Below are 13,306 nucleotides of genomic sequence, written 5' to 3' on the forward strand. Positions count from 1 at the left end.
CCCATTTGACAAGGAAGTTTTTGTCAACTTTCACTCCTTCTGATGATTTCTTGCTTTGTTTCAATTGAAATCACCTTTCTGTTTTTTTAGAAGCCATGATTTGCACAACACTTGAATAAATGTAAATACCCTGCACTGAGGTGATGTACGTAATAAACAAGGGAGCAAGCCGAATCTCAACGGAAGCTCTGTACTTCAGATATACTAATAATATATTTTAATAATACTAATATATTATAAAAATAGCAGATTGTCATTGGCAACGGCAAAAGAGTGGAAACATCATTCGCACTTGTTCGCAGAAAGACCGTTGTTCGCCTCACGTAACTGCTGAATGGAAAGTCCGTTGTTCGAAGCCAGTCCGTTGCTCGAGTCACGTAATGGCCAAACAGAAAGTCCGTTGTTCGCAGCGTCCGTTATTCGAGGCGTATGTTATACGAGGCACCACTGTATTTAAAAAAAACTTAAAAAAATGCATTTACTGATGGTTTATTTAGAATGGGAGTGGAGGCATCCCTACCATATACTTCACTAAAATGCTTTTACAATACAGGATTAAATGCTACATCTTGTTATGTTTATCAGGTTTCAACATGAGGTGAGGTCCCCTTTAAAACATTATTAAAATGCATTGTCATCAAACTTAGGTATGTCCTCAAAGTTTCAGCCTTTTATCTTGGATGAAGTTTGATTTGTAAGGCTTGAGAACACAACATAAAGCAAATTAACTAAAAGCATTTAATAAGATGACGACGACGACGATGCCTATTTCCAAACCCTCATAATAATACACAAAGTTTGTAGCAGTTCATGTTATTTTAACTTCTAAGCTTTGAAACTTGCTAATTTTAACAACATTAAATGACTGACAACAGTATCTGTAATTACAATAATTGGATTCTATTGTAAATGAAAAAGTTAAGTATTTTTAATAAAAAGATCATAAGAATCAATAAATTTTAAAAAATTATCTATAAGACTAACAAAACACATATATAAAGTTATTATTAACTCTCATCCAAACGCATTAAGTTTTGTGACGTCACTTGGCATGTTGTATCTGTGGGATACATAAAGAAAATTAATGTAATTTTTATAATTTTACTGATATATATGCTTGACTACAATTATATCCTGGATTTCTACATTTTCTCTACTATCTAGCAGTATAAAATACTTATAGGTTTAAAAAAACGATTTTTATTTATATTTTCTGAAATTTGATCTGTAAATGCAAAAATCTAAACTTATGAAATATCAACTCACTATAAATAATTTCAACATTTACTTATTGACATCAGATTTGTTAAATTTCACAGAATCGTATTATTTTTCAACTTCAGGTTAGTAAAGCTTTGTTTATTTTCTCCCATGAAAGTAATATACTCTGCCTGTTTTCCACTGTGAAGTACAACAAACTGCTAATCATTTTACTACTTTGTTTTCAAAAATTCCCTTCTCTGTCAGTAGTGGGTTAAATGACTAACAAATTGTTTTCTCGCACTCAGGGGAATGTTTTCTTTTAGATTTAACAACAAGTATTGCCAATAATAAAGTCTATAATTTTATTTTTAATAATTAAAAAAGTATTGATAAAATTATCAAATAAATGTTTGAGTCACAATTACTAAATGGTATTGCTACATAATAAACATAAATTTTTATTGTTGCAAAATTGAAAGTGTTAAATTTCTTATCATGCTCTGATCCCGAGACAGCAGGGTGATAACACCAAAGCATGAGAATAGCATTGTCAGAAAAGCTGCAATGACTTATTTGAAATGAATTGGGATTGGTCCTGTCATTAAAACCAGGAGAAAATGATAAAATGTGTAGTATGATGGTAAAGGTTAAATATTCTGCATTGTTATTTTATTGAATTGCAACTGTTGCATATAACAATGGCGAGAGTACAGTGTTCTCACGCTGCGCAAGAATTTGCTGCAGGTGATAGTAAGGTGTTGTTTTTCGTAAAATTTCTCTAAGGAAAGGATCACAAACTTGAAAACCACTGTTGAAATTGCTTCAGAACATATCAGTTGAGGAATACTACAAAGCCTGCAGTTCAACTGTTATTTATTTTTGAGAAATTCAATAAAAAAAAAATGTCATGTATCTGCTGGATACATACACAACAAAGGAAGAGTTAAACTAAATCTTAAAAATTTTTAAGATATTTCAATTATATATTTACATAATGAATTTTTATGTATTATTATAATTATTCAGTTTTCTATATATAATTTATTTCTCCAAAAATTGATAGACATTTCAGATAAAATTATTTGTAATTATATTCATACAATATAATTACAAATATTTGGACATATTTTTAGTAGTTAGTATGTACTAGAGATAAATTTAACTTAATTTTTTAAATATTTAATATGTTATGAATTACAACAAATTTTAGGAATGCCTACCTTCATATATATAAAGGAAGGGGGGAAAATGTATCCAAAGTTACATTATTTTTCAAATTTCAATTGCTAATAAACTATAGAGTAGCACAACTCTTACAAATAAATATTTATACATATGCCATTTCAAATTGAAATCAAGAATAATAAAAAATTTATTTCTCAAAATAATTTATGAAACAAAAAATCCATTCTCTCCCATTAAAAGTTAACTTAATAACTTATCTGAGATACTCAGTTTCAACAACAGATTTATTGATAATTCTGAGTAATATTGTCAATAAATCTAAAATCATTTTTTCTTTTACAAATTTTACTTACTATGTTCAGAATTTATTTTATTCAATAAAATAATCTATATAAATAAAAATGTAATGTTTGTTTGTTCCTAATAGCTAATCTCCGAAAGTTCTTCACCGAGTGCTTTAAAATTTTCATACAACGTTCTATTAGAATACGGGTGTGTATATAATATATATGTTGAAATTCCCTCCCCCATGAGTTAATAATAAGAAAGTTATTTTTTAATGAAATCTCATAACAGATAATGCCACCTAATTTTAACTTCGTACTAGTGTGTCTTAGTTTTTCTTAAACAAAAATTTTTTGCTTGGAAAATTATGAAATATTTAGCTATAAAAGTTTAAAAATTAATTAAATTGTATTTACAATTCCATATTTTTTTGTTTTTTTGTTGACTATTGCCATATAGTTCAAGAGACATTTCTGAGAATGAAACTTCGGTTCAAGACATTAAAGGAGATGCACTCTCTTAACATTTTCTCACAATCCAACTACGTGGTAAGAGTGGGGATACTACTGCATATATTTTAATCAGAAAAATATTAGAATTATTTTTAAAGATAATTTGATGTTTAAAGAGGAATTAATCTATATAAATAAAAATGTAATGTTCGTTTGTTCAAAATCTTAAATCTGCACCAATTGCTTTAAAATTTTGACACAACATTGCATTCGCAATTTGAATTCGAATTGCAAATGCAATGTTGCAATATGTGTGAATTCGAATTGCGAATGCAATTCGCAATTCACACATATTTTTATATAATTTAGATGTCAAAATTCCCCCATGGGGGAGAGGGACAGGATTAATTAAGGCTTACCGTGAAGAACTTGGCTTCTATTATACTATTTTAGATGCAGTTTTTTGCATTTTTGATTGTTTTAATAGGATACATCAAGAGAATGTACACTAAGAAGGAATTTTTCAAAATTCTCCCCCACAGGGAAGTGTTATACATTTATAATAGATACATTTTGAGCCACAGCAACACATGGCCGGGTCTGCTAGTATATTTAATAGAAAAACTTATATGTATATAATATAATTAAATATGCCAATATTTTGCTGAATTACATTACATTAATCATTAAATTTTTTCTTGTGAACAGATTTCATTGTCATATTTCTCTTTTGATTATATGAACAAACAAACATTTCATTTTTGTTTTCACTTCAATAAAAATTTTGTAGCATCTCCAGTTATTTAATTTGGACAAAGTTTACTAATGATTAGACTAATTGGATATGTTAGACAATTTGTCAGTTATTGAAAATTATGATTAAATAAGTCAATTTTTGTAAATTTTAGAAATAAAAAACTGATTTAAGGTAAAGATCTTTGCATATTTTTATGACTACATCATCATTAAATGTCATCTGAATATCTCAAAATTTATAATTTTAGATTAGAAATAAAATGATCATTTTGTCTATAAAAATACCACTTGAATGTCTAAATTCATTTGTAATTAAACAATTTTTATATTTCATATTAAAGTTACATCATAAAAATTTATAATACAGTAGAGTGTCGATTATCCAAAAGTCAATCATCCGAAAGAATTCCAGTCGACAAATTTAAATTTTTCTTTGGCTATGTCTTGGGCTACTCAAATATTTTACGTTTTTGATACTAAATTAACTTCTGAAGTATAATTTTTTATTGTTTTTATATTTTTCAATATATTTATTTTGTTCGTACAAAATAAAAAAATTATTTTTAACAATACAATAGTCTTTGTTAGGCTTAACATAAACGAAAATTCAACGCAAAGCGACACACAACAGAGAAAAATGTCAAGATGGCATAAATTAATATATTTTTTCATACATAATCAATTATCCGAAACATCGATCTTCCGAACAATCCCACTCCCCAATTGATTCGGATAATCGACACTCTACTGTATTCTTATATAAAAATATTTAACAACATTTTGTGATTTATGTAGAAAAACAGAACAAATAAGTGGGCTGATAATGTCATTTTCAGTCCATTAATTTATATATCAGGATCTATTTTATTAATGGTTCTGATAATAAAATTAATATTAAAATGGCACAGTGCGTTCATTTATATCTATCGCAGTGTATTAAATTATACATAAATAAACTTAGGCTATTAGTTTTGAAAAATGAGATTCTCCACATCACCTTTCAGTTTTAATTAATATATCTTATAATTAAATTATTACATATTATACATTAGAACACTTACCTTTACAATTAGAGTCCATTTAGTCAGAGAGAGACCAAATCCAGCCAAAGCACCGTAACGACCTGCTAAAGTATGACAGAAGCACAGCAGTAAAAGAAAGCCTACCCAGTTGAACAAGAAAGCCACTATAAATTAAGAGAGAATCAATAAATGAAATAATCAAATATCAATTTTATATATTCTTGAATATTTTTTTCAAAGAAATAAGGACAAATTTTAGAAAGAAAATCAATATTAATTTTTCAAGAGATTCTGATATGAAAAAGAAAATAAATCTAATATATGAAGCGCCTATAACATGTTTATTATAATAGATATTTTTGTACACATTTGACTCCCATTTTTCAATCATTTTCTTTATGGGTCTTTGCTATTACAACTTTTGCAAATTTTATACTATGATTTATGATGTAATTATGTTTTTTTTTTTTTTTTTTACCATTTCAGTATCATTATATATTTTAGGAATGACAAAACCATGGCTTGTGAGCCATGTACAGCTCATATATAATTTATGGCTTGTGGAAATGTGTTACCTGAGCTCTTTTTTGCATCACAATTAACATAAAAGGCAAATAGAAATTTTTCAAGCATTATAATTACTTACTGGTTATAAACTGAGAGTCCAGTAGATTAAAACATATTGTAAATTCAACACTCATGATCAATATTTAAAAATTTAAATAATAATTTTAATACTATATTTGAATTAAAAGCAAGAAATTTCAGATGAGCCAGGATAACTTACAAAGAAGTGTTGGAAAATCAGTAAGTGAATCATACAAGCTGGTGCTGAAATATTATCAATAGTTTTAGTGAGCATGATTTGAGATCATGTAATTGTGACAAGTGTAAACTATGTTGAGAAGATTACCAGATTAAATAATTTATCTCAAATTGAGCACTCTTGTTACACTGATATCTGACTCAGAAAAGTTTGTCACTCTTGGTTTAAAAACACATTGTAATCTAAGGAGCAATTCTTAAATTGCAGTCCATGGATCTGCAAAGTTCCAGAAATAAAATATCCTAAAGTGATGAAAATCAATGTTGTACTCATTTCATATTTTTAGCATACACTGCTGTGAATCATCATACTTGTAATGAAGTTTGTGAAGCCATAGCATTGTGCAATTATTACAAATCAATATCTGACACATAATTTGTATAGCCTTCACACCTCTACCTCTGCTAGCAGCCTGATAATTGTAGCAATGCCAATCTGCATCACAAAAATATTACAGTAAGACTAACTTAAATAAATACTAAAAATAAAGAATATTCCTAGTTTTAAAACAAGTAAAAAATACTCTGACTTCTTCCGACTTCAAGGGACAATATAAGTTAAACAGATAAACAAATGATGAAAAAGGTACTTTTATCTAACAGAAATTCTAGAATGCTTTTTTTAAAAAAAGCATTCTAGAATTTCTGTTTGGCAAAAGAATCTTCAGTTTGAATTAAACTTTTTTGTTCAAGCCTGAAGAAGGTCAGTGAAACTGACCGAAAACATTTGGTATTTTAGCAAAATAAGCTGCATGTTAAAGGTTTTTTGGAGCATTTTTGACGTATTACAAATTTCTTAGACATGTAGTTACAACTCAAGAAAGTCAAAACTATAAATCAAGTTTTCGTAAAATCAACACATCATTCTCTAAATATATTCCATGTAACTCCTTTGATCTATTTGAATATAAGTTCCTAGTTTACTAAGCACATGAATAAACAGTTTTGACCTAAAGGGCATAAATTACAGCTTGCAGTTAAGTCCACTACCTCTTCTAGATTTAAAAAGTTTAACTGAAAGTTATGGATTCCCTATTCATATAGTATAGTAAAATATGAAACAGTACGTATAAATCTAATAAAACATTGACAAAAGAAATTACTTCATTTCACATATTCCAAAACTTTGAATAGGAGTTACATTTCCCCAACTCAAAAGTTCAATCCATAGCATACAAATGTTCTGCAATCTATTAATAACAAAAAACCTGTAAATAAAATTTACTGATCAGGGATTTATAAAATACAAAAAAAATAATAATAAGGATCTATTTCTAACTTTGATTTTGAATTTATTTTTTGATGTACTGTATAACTTTCACTATTTAGTTATGTCTATCTGAGCACATAGTCCACAATTTAATGCAATATGAGGCTGTTCTCACTTGTCATTGACAGATATTTTACTCTTAAAATTACATAATTACTTTAACTAATTTGATACTGATTATCAATGTAATGTACTGAACACAGACTTCTTATGAATCCATATCAATAATTTCTACATATTTTCAATAATTATAGTTTTTATTCTTATTTTATGAAAATGTAAATATTATTTTTAAAAAAATCTCTCTACGAATAGTCAAAGCATAGGAAGAATTTGAGCATCAGTTGAATGTGTGCTACTTGACATGTGATGCACACATTGAGAAACTGTATGGGCAAATTAGAAAACTGTTCCAAGTTTCATATGTTTTAATATACATTACAACATTCTTGGATAATCATTAACATAATTACAGGCATTAAAAAATTCTATTTGACAGAAATATTCATTCAATATTTTTTTATATGATTATGTTTACAAAACTTGACTTTTCTTTGGAACAAAAGATTTGGGATAATAAGTAACAGTATTTTGATAATTGTTATTTATTTATTTATTTTTTTGGAAGATTTTTCTACATTTGCATTGAATGTATAATTTAAACTAAACACCAAAAAATGCTACCATTTTAAATTACAATAATTATACTAATTAATACATGAGAAGTATGCAATACTTCTCATGTATTAATTAAAACAATGAAAAACTGTTCAAGTTTTACATTTGCCCAATATGATTTCTCAGCACATGAATCTCACACCTCAGTACAGCACACATCCACCAATGTGTGATGTACTGCAATCATGTATGCAATAATACCAATCAATAGAGTAACCATTTGAATTTCATTAACCATCTGCATTCAAACATCTTGTTGTCTACTACCACAACCGTAAACAAAAATGGTAACTCTGCAAGAGCAAAAGCATTTCGTGTTCTGTAGTTTGTAAAGTCTGAATCACCCGTCATTGTGCAACATGAGTAATCTGCATGAGCCATAGAATTGTGGCTACCATTGGAAGAGTGACAATAGATATTTTGTAGCGAGTATTGGTGGATGTGTGTTGTACTGAGGTGTGAGATTCATGTGCTGAGAAATCATATTGGGCAAATGTAAAACTTGAACAGTTTTTCATTGTTTTAATTGACAGTACATTACAATGTTCTCAGATAATAATTAACATAATTACAGTAATTTAAAATGGTAGCATTCTTTTTTGGAATAGCCTGTATTTAAACAAAATGTTACTTTAACAAATATTTATCAATGTTTTATAATTATAAAATACCAAAACACAAACAACAAATTTAGTTAATCTTGAGAATCATTTTCTTACCAAAAAATGACATGAAGAAAAGAAAATCTGTTCCAAGAATGTCTTCGTCTCGAGAAAACAATGCAGTTGCTTCCTGATGCTACAAATAAAAAAAAATTACACTTTTAAGAACAGATTACATGATATATTTAATTGAATTTAGTCTGAAATTAAAATTTATAAAACTGAATGCATATAAATTAAGAGAATAAATAATATATTTTCTAAAAATGATGATATGTTACTGACAAAAAAACATCTACCATTTTGTAGCTATTAAAAATTAATTAATATATAAAATATGACAGACAGAATAGTCCATGTAGTGTATTGAATTTTAAATATAATGTACAGAAAAATTATTTACTTTATTATGTAGAGAAGTGCACTGAAGAAGGGTGTTACCTGAAATGCATTTGCCAAAAAATTAATAAAAATCTCAGTGAAGAGGTTTGTCAATTGTTTCATTTATATAGACACTTGAATACCAAAGATAGATGATTACTAATAAATATAAATGTTTTTTATAGAAAGCAGCTTATACTTATAATAAAATACAATTATTTACTTTGTTCTATTAGCAATGACCTTAAAAACTGTCTTCAGAATATATTATACCAGAATTATGTTATATAAATTCTTTCCTTTCATTAATTGCTGTTATTACATAATGAATTCATTAACAAAAATATAACAATCTCCATTTAAAATTCACATTATAAACTAAACAATATTAAATAACACCAACTTTACTGTGTTATAAGATTCTGAAATTTATCCATGAGAACAAAACTTTCCAATCTCTAGAAAAAAGAATAACTTCAATTTTATTTAAATCTATAAATCTTGCATAAACAAATATTATTGCAGTCTACATATCTGAGTTTGATGTCTCCTTGACTTGTGTGAATATAAACAGTAATTTGTTATTAAAATAGTTTTTATAATTGGACTTCGAACTCACATTTGAGTTATAAATAGACACTTGGCTTTTATTTATAACTCAAATGTGAGTTTGAAGTCCAATATATTCGCAAAACATGGTTTTGAAAACAACACAGTTTTTATAATTATTAAAAATTAAAATTCATAACACCTAAATTTGATTTAATTGTTCTTATACAGATTTTACTCACATTCCTGTGAACAGAACACAAAGAAACAAGTTAAGATTTCTTGTAACTGGTGCCAAATTATTGGATTCTGGACTGAAATTTTGCTTTAAATTAAACTTGTTACACTATAAAAGTACTTTCATTCTTGTTTGTATCAACAGAATAAATGTGTCTGATATTATCTGAGAGTTCAACTTGATAGAATCTTAAGTTTTTAATATTAAAACATTAAAATCTATCAATTGAAAAAAAATATGATTTAGTAAATTTATGAGTATATATGAAGTAAGCAATAGTAAAACAAAACAATTTGTAAGAAAAAGACATTGAACTTTCTGTGAAATTATTTTACATATAGAGTCATCAAAAAAGAATGCTACCATTTCAAAATTACTGTAATTATTATCTGAGAAGTATGCAACATACACTAATATAGAGTAACCATCAGAGTTTCATTTCCCATCTGCATTTAGACATCTTGTTGTCTACTATCTATAAAAAGTGCTGTAAACAAAAATGACAACTCCACAACAGAGAAGACATTTTGTGTTCTGCAGTTTGTAAAGTCAGAATCATTTGCTACTTTGCAACATGAGTAATCTGCAGAATTGCAGTTGCCATGGGAGGAGTGACACAAATATGCCATAGCAAGCGTAGAAAGAATTTGAGCATAAGTTTGATGTGTGCCACTTGACACAAAATGCACACATTGAGAAACTGTATGGGCAAATTGGAAAGCTGTTCCAAGTTTCATGTTTTAATGTACATTACAACATTCTTAACATAATTAGAATAATTTAAAATGGTACCATTCTTTCTGGAAACCCCTCTATACATAAAATAATGTTAATGTTAATTTGTTCTTTAAGTAAACAAAAATGATTTTTACTTTAACTTAATTATAATTTATTTTAAATGTTTTAAATCTATTCATTATTCTGTGGCTAATAAATAATACACTGATGTGAAAAAAGTTTGCATTATTAATACTTTAAAGTTAATTCAAATCAGAATGCTTAGTAATAAAATAAAGTTTTTTGCATAAATTCACTATGAATCAACTCCCTGATTGAATCATCATTAAATGCAATATGAATGTAGGAAAATGTTTGTATCTAGTATTTTAAAAGAATGTAATTTTTTTAAATAAAAAAACATTTATTATTGAAATCAGATTTAAATTTATATACTGAATACAAATAGTAGGTAGGTACAAATTTATTTTTTCCAAAGAAATGATAAATCAAAGTATCAACATAGTGAAAGTCAGAATCAAGTGTTTAATTCTAAAGTATTTATTTTTTATATACTTGACTACATTCTGGCTTAATTTTTCATACCAGATTTTTACACACCTCATACACATGCTTATTTGCTGTTCAAGAAAAATTTAAGAGTTAAAAGAAAATGAATTTGGCCTGGTTTTTCAAATTTTTATTTCTTATTTTGTTAGATTTCATAGATGCTTGAGAAATTTAAGTATCTATTTTAAAGAATGTACACATTTCAAAGCAGTTATAAAATAATTAAAATGAGTAATTTCTAGAAAAAGCCATTCTAATTGAAATATGTAACTTATTTTATAATGTTCAGATATATACAATGGATGATAATTCTATTAAGTTCTATTATTTGTATTAATTGTAAATACTCTTACATTTCTTTGAATTAATCAAACTCTTGCCATAATTAATCGAGCTATTATGCTATAACTATGCGATTACTTACAATGAGAGTTTGGATTAGTATCAATACATCAGTCTTCAGGATATTAATATATATCAATATATTTCTTTGAATTCTTGTAAAAACTCTGAATTAATTAATTTATGATGGTAAAGAGAAAGCTCTCTCTAATAAAATTTTCTCTATATTAAAATTTATTTACTTAATGTAAAATGCTAGAATTAATTAATAGTTACATTAAGCAAAAACAAAAACTTGCAATTATCTATGACAAGATTTGGTAACATATAGCTCGTCATGTGGCTCTGATAATATAACTCTGAATATCCATTCTCCCAATACGAGGAGGATATCTAGTAATAAGTATTATATACACCACAGAGAAATATAGAACAATACTTTTCGTTAATAGTAGTCTACTTTGAAATTACAGGATATTTTGGATCTGTCTCTCTGAATTAATTTTCCAGAGCTTTTCCCTAATGCAAGCATTTTTAAATAAAAGTTTCTTTTCATAGTACATATTAAAGTATAAAAACTGTGTAGACATTTTAATGATGTAAAATGATTGTGAAACGGGGAAAATGAAGGAAGTGAGAATAGGAGAGAGAGAGAACATAGCTTGAAAGTATGGCTGATGTTAATGGAATGTTTCAAATGAGGTGCTAATAAAAATTTTGTACTAGGATGACTAAATATGTAAAATATATTAATAAAAGAAAACACATCCCATGATTTGGCAATTTAGGTACCACTCAAAATTTTGAAACGAAAACTAAAAAGGCTCTTCTGCAAAAAAAAAAAACTTTTAGTGTATTTTATTACCAAAATTTAAAAATATGAATAATAATTCAGAGATGACGAACAACAAACTATCAGTTATGAACAGATCTATAATATAAAATGTTAGAATTAATTAGGTAAATATTAGATGTACAGTACACACTGTCGGATGTGTTAAAATCTTGTTTTTATAATGAAAGTACTTTCAACAATACAAAATCATTGTCCAAGGCTAACAAATATAGAACAGAATGTCACTACATGCAGTATAACATTCTCAACATTTAAATTTTACAATGAAATTTGAGACTTGTGAGTTATGAGAAAGAACAGAAATTTAAAATAAAAGGCAAACAAAAACAAAATGCACAATGGCACACTGAAAACATTGTTTTTATGGTATGAGTTCATGGTGCATTAAAACACAGGACAACTGGGTAGTGTGGAATTGTGGTTGTCTACTTTAATTAGGTCAAAACTGAATACTTAAAATACTATTTGTATTCTTATTCTTCATTATTTAATTTGCCTTATAAAAAAAAAATGAAATTTTAGAAATCTAAATGCACTTCATTCTCTTCCATTATATCATCATACCAAATACTTATTCTTAATTGGTATCATATTTGTTCCAAATGACACTAGCTAAACAAGTATTACAAGTATTTCAACTCAGTTTTGAACTATATTCAGATCAAGAATACACATGTCAAATTTTAAAAACATTCACAATGCTGGAATTTTAATCCTATTTGCATTGTAAAAACTTAATAGAAAGGAAAATTTGCAAAATCTTCCAAAAATGGTCTGACAGAAGTCTGTTTGATATGAAATTGCTCTTTTACAGAAAATAAATTACAACTTTATTATTTCAATAAACGGTTTTTCTCAGCATCAGGTGTTCGATGATTTATTATTGTTATTTAGCTTTAGCAACTGCATGGATGGCATTTTATTTGTTAAAGTAAAAGTATAAATTTTCCTTTGTTCATTGACTGAATGACATTAAGAATTTATCTTACTATAATGTCACCTATAAAAAAAAAAAACGCAAATTAAAATAATTCTCATTGTCGTATCTAAACATTGCACATACCGAATTCTTTTATAATTGTCATTAGTATGAGATTAAATTAATTTTTAAGTCAAACTTCTTAATAAGATAGCATTAATACAGTATTCATTGTATTAATTTTGTTTTTTTTTCAATGTCTATCATTCACATTTGCAATTTAAGTGTATGAATGCAATTGTTGATTTTTGTTGAAAATAAAGTTACTATTTAATAAGAATAATTCTAAACAGAATTCCACATTAGCACTTATAAGTAAAACTTTTAAAATTTTAC

The 13,306-nt window shown here is 26.8% G+C and overlaps 1 protein-coding gene across 2 annotated transcripts in view; it reads right to left on the minus strand.

Annotated features, from left to right (window-relative positions):
- LOC111620900 (NEDD4 family-interacting protein 2-like) overlaps positions 1-13,306 on the minus strand; it is a 92,466-nt gene that overhangs the window by 58,762 nt on the left and 20,398 nt on the right. For both annotated transcript variants that reach the window (XM_023362923.1, XM_023362922.1), the window contains exons 4-5: positions 8,396-8,474; positions 4,943-5,067 (exon numbers count right to left, since the gene is read on the minus strand). In XM_023362923.1, the coding sequence (XP_023218691.1) occupies positions 4,943-5,067; positions 8,396-8,474 (204 nt within the window). The remainder of the gene's footprint in view (positions 1-4,942; positions 5,068-8,395; positions 8,475-13,306) is intronic.

This window comes from Centruroides sculpturatus, unplaced genomic scaffold (genome assembly GCF_000671375.1).
Source record: "Centruroides sculpturatus isolate CEXI.00-Female unplaced genomic scaffold, Cexi_2.0 scaffold17, whole genome shotgun sequence".
NCBI classification, from domain to species: Eukaryota; Metazoa; Arthropoda; class Arachnida; order Scorpiones; family Buthidae; genus Centruroides; species Centruroides sculpturatus.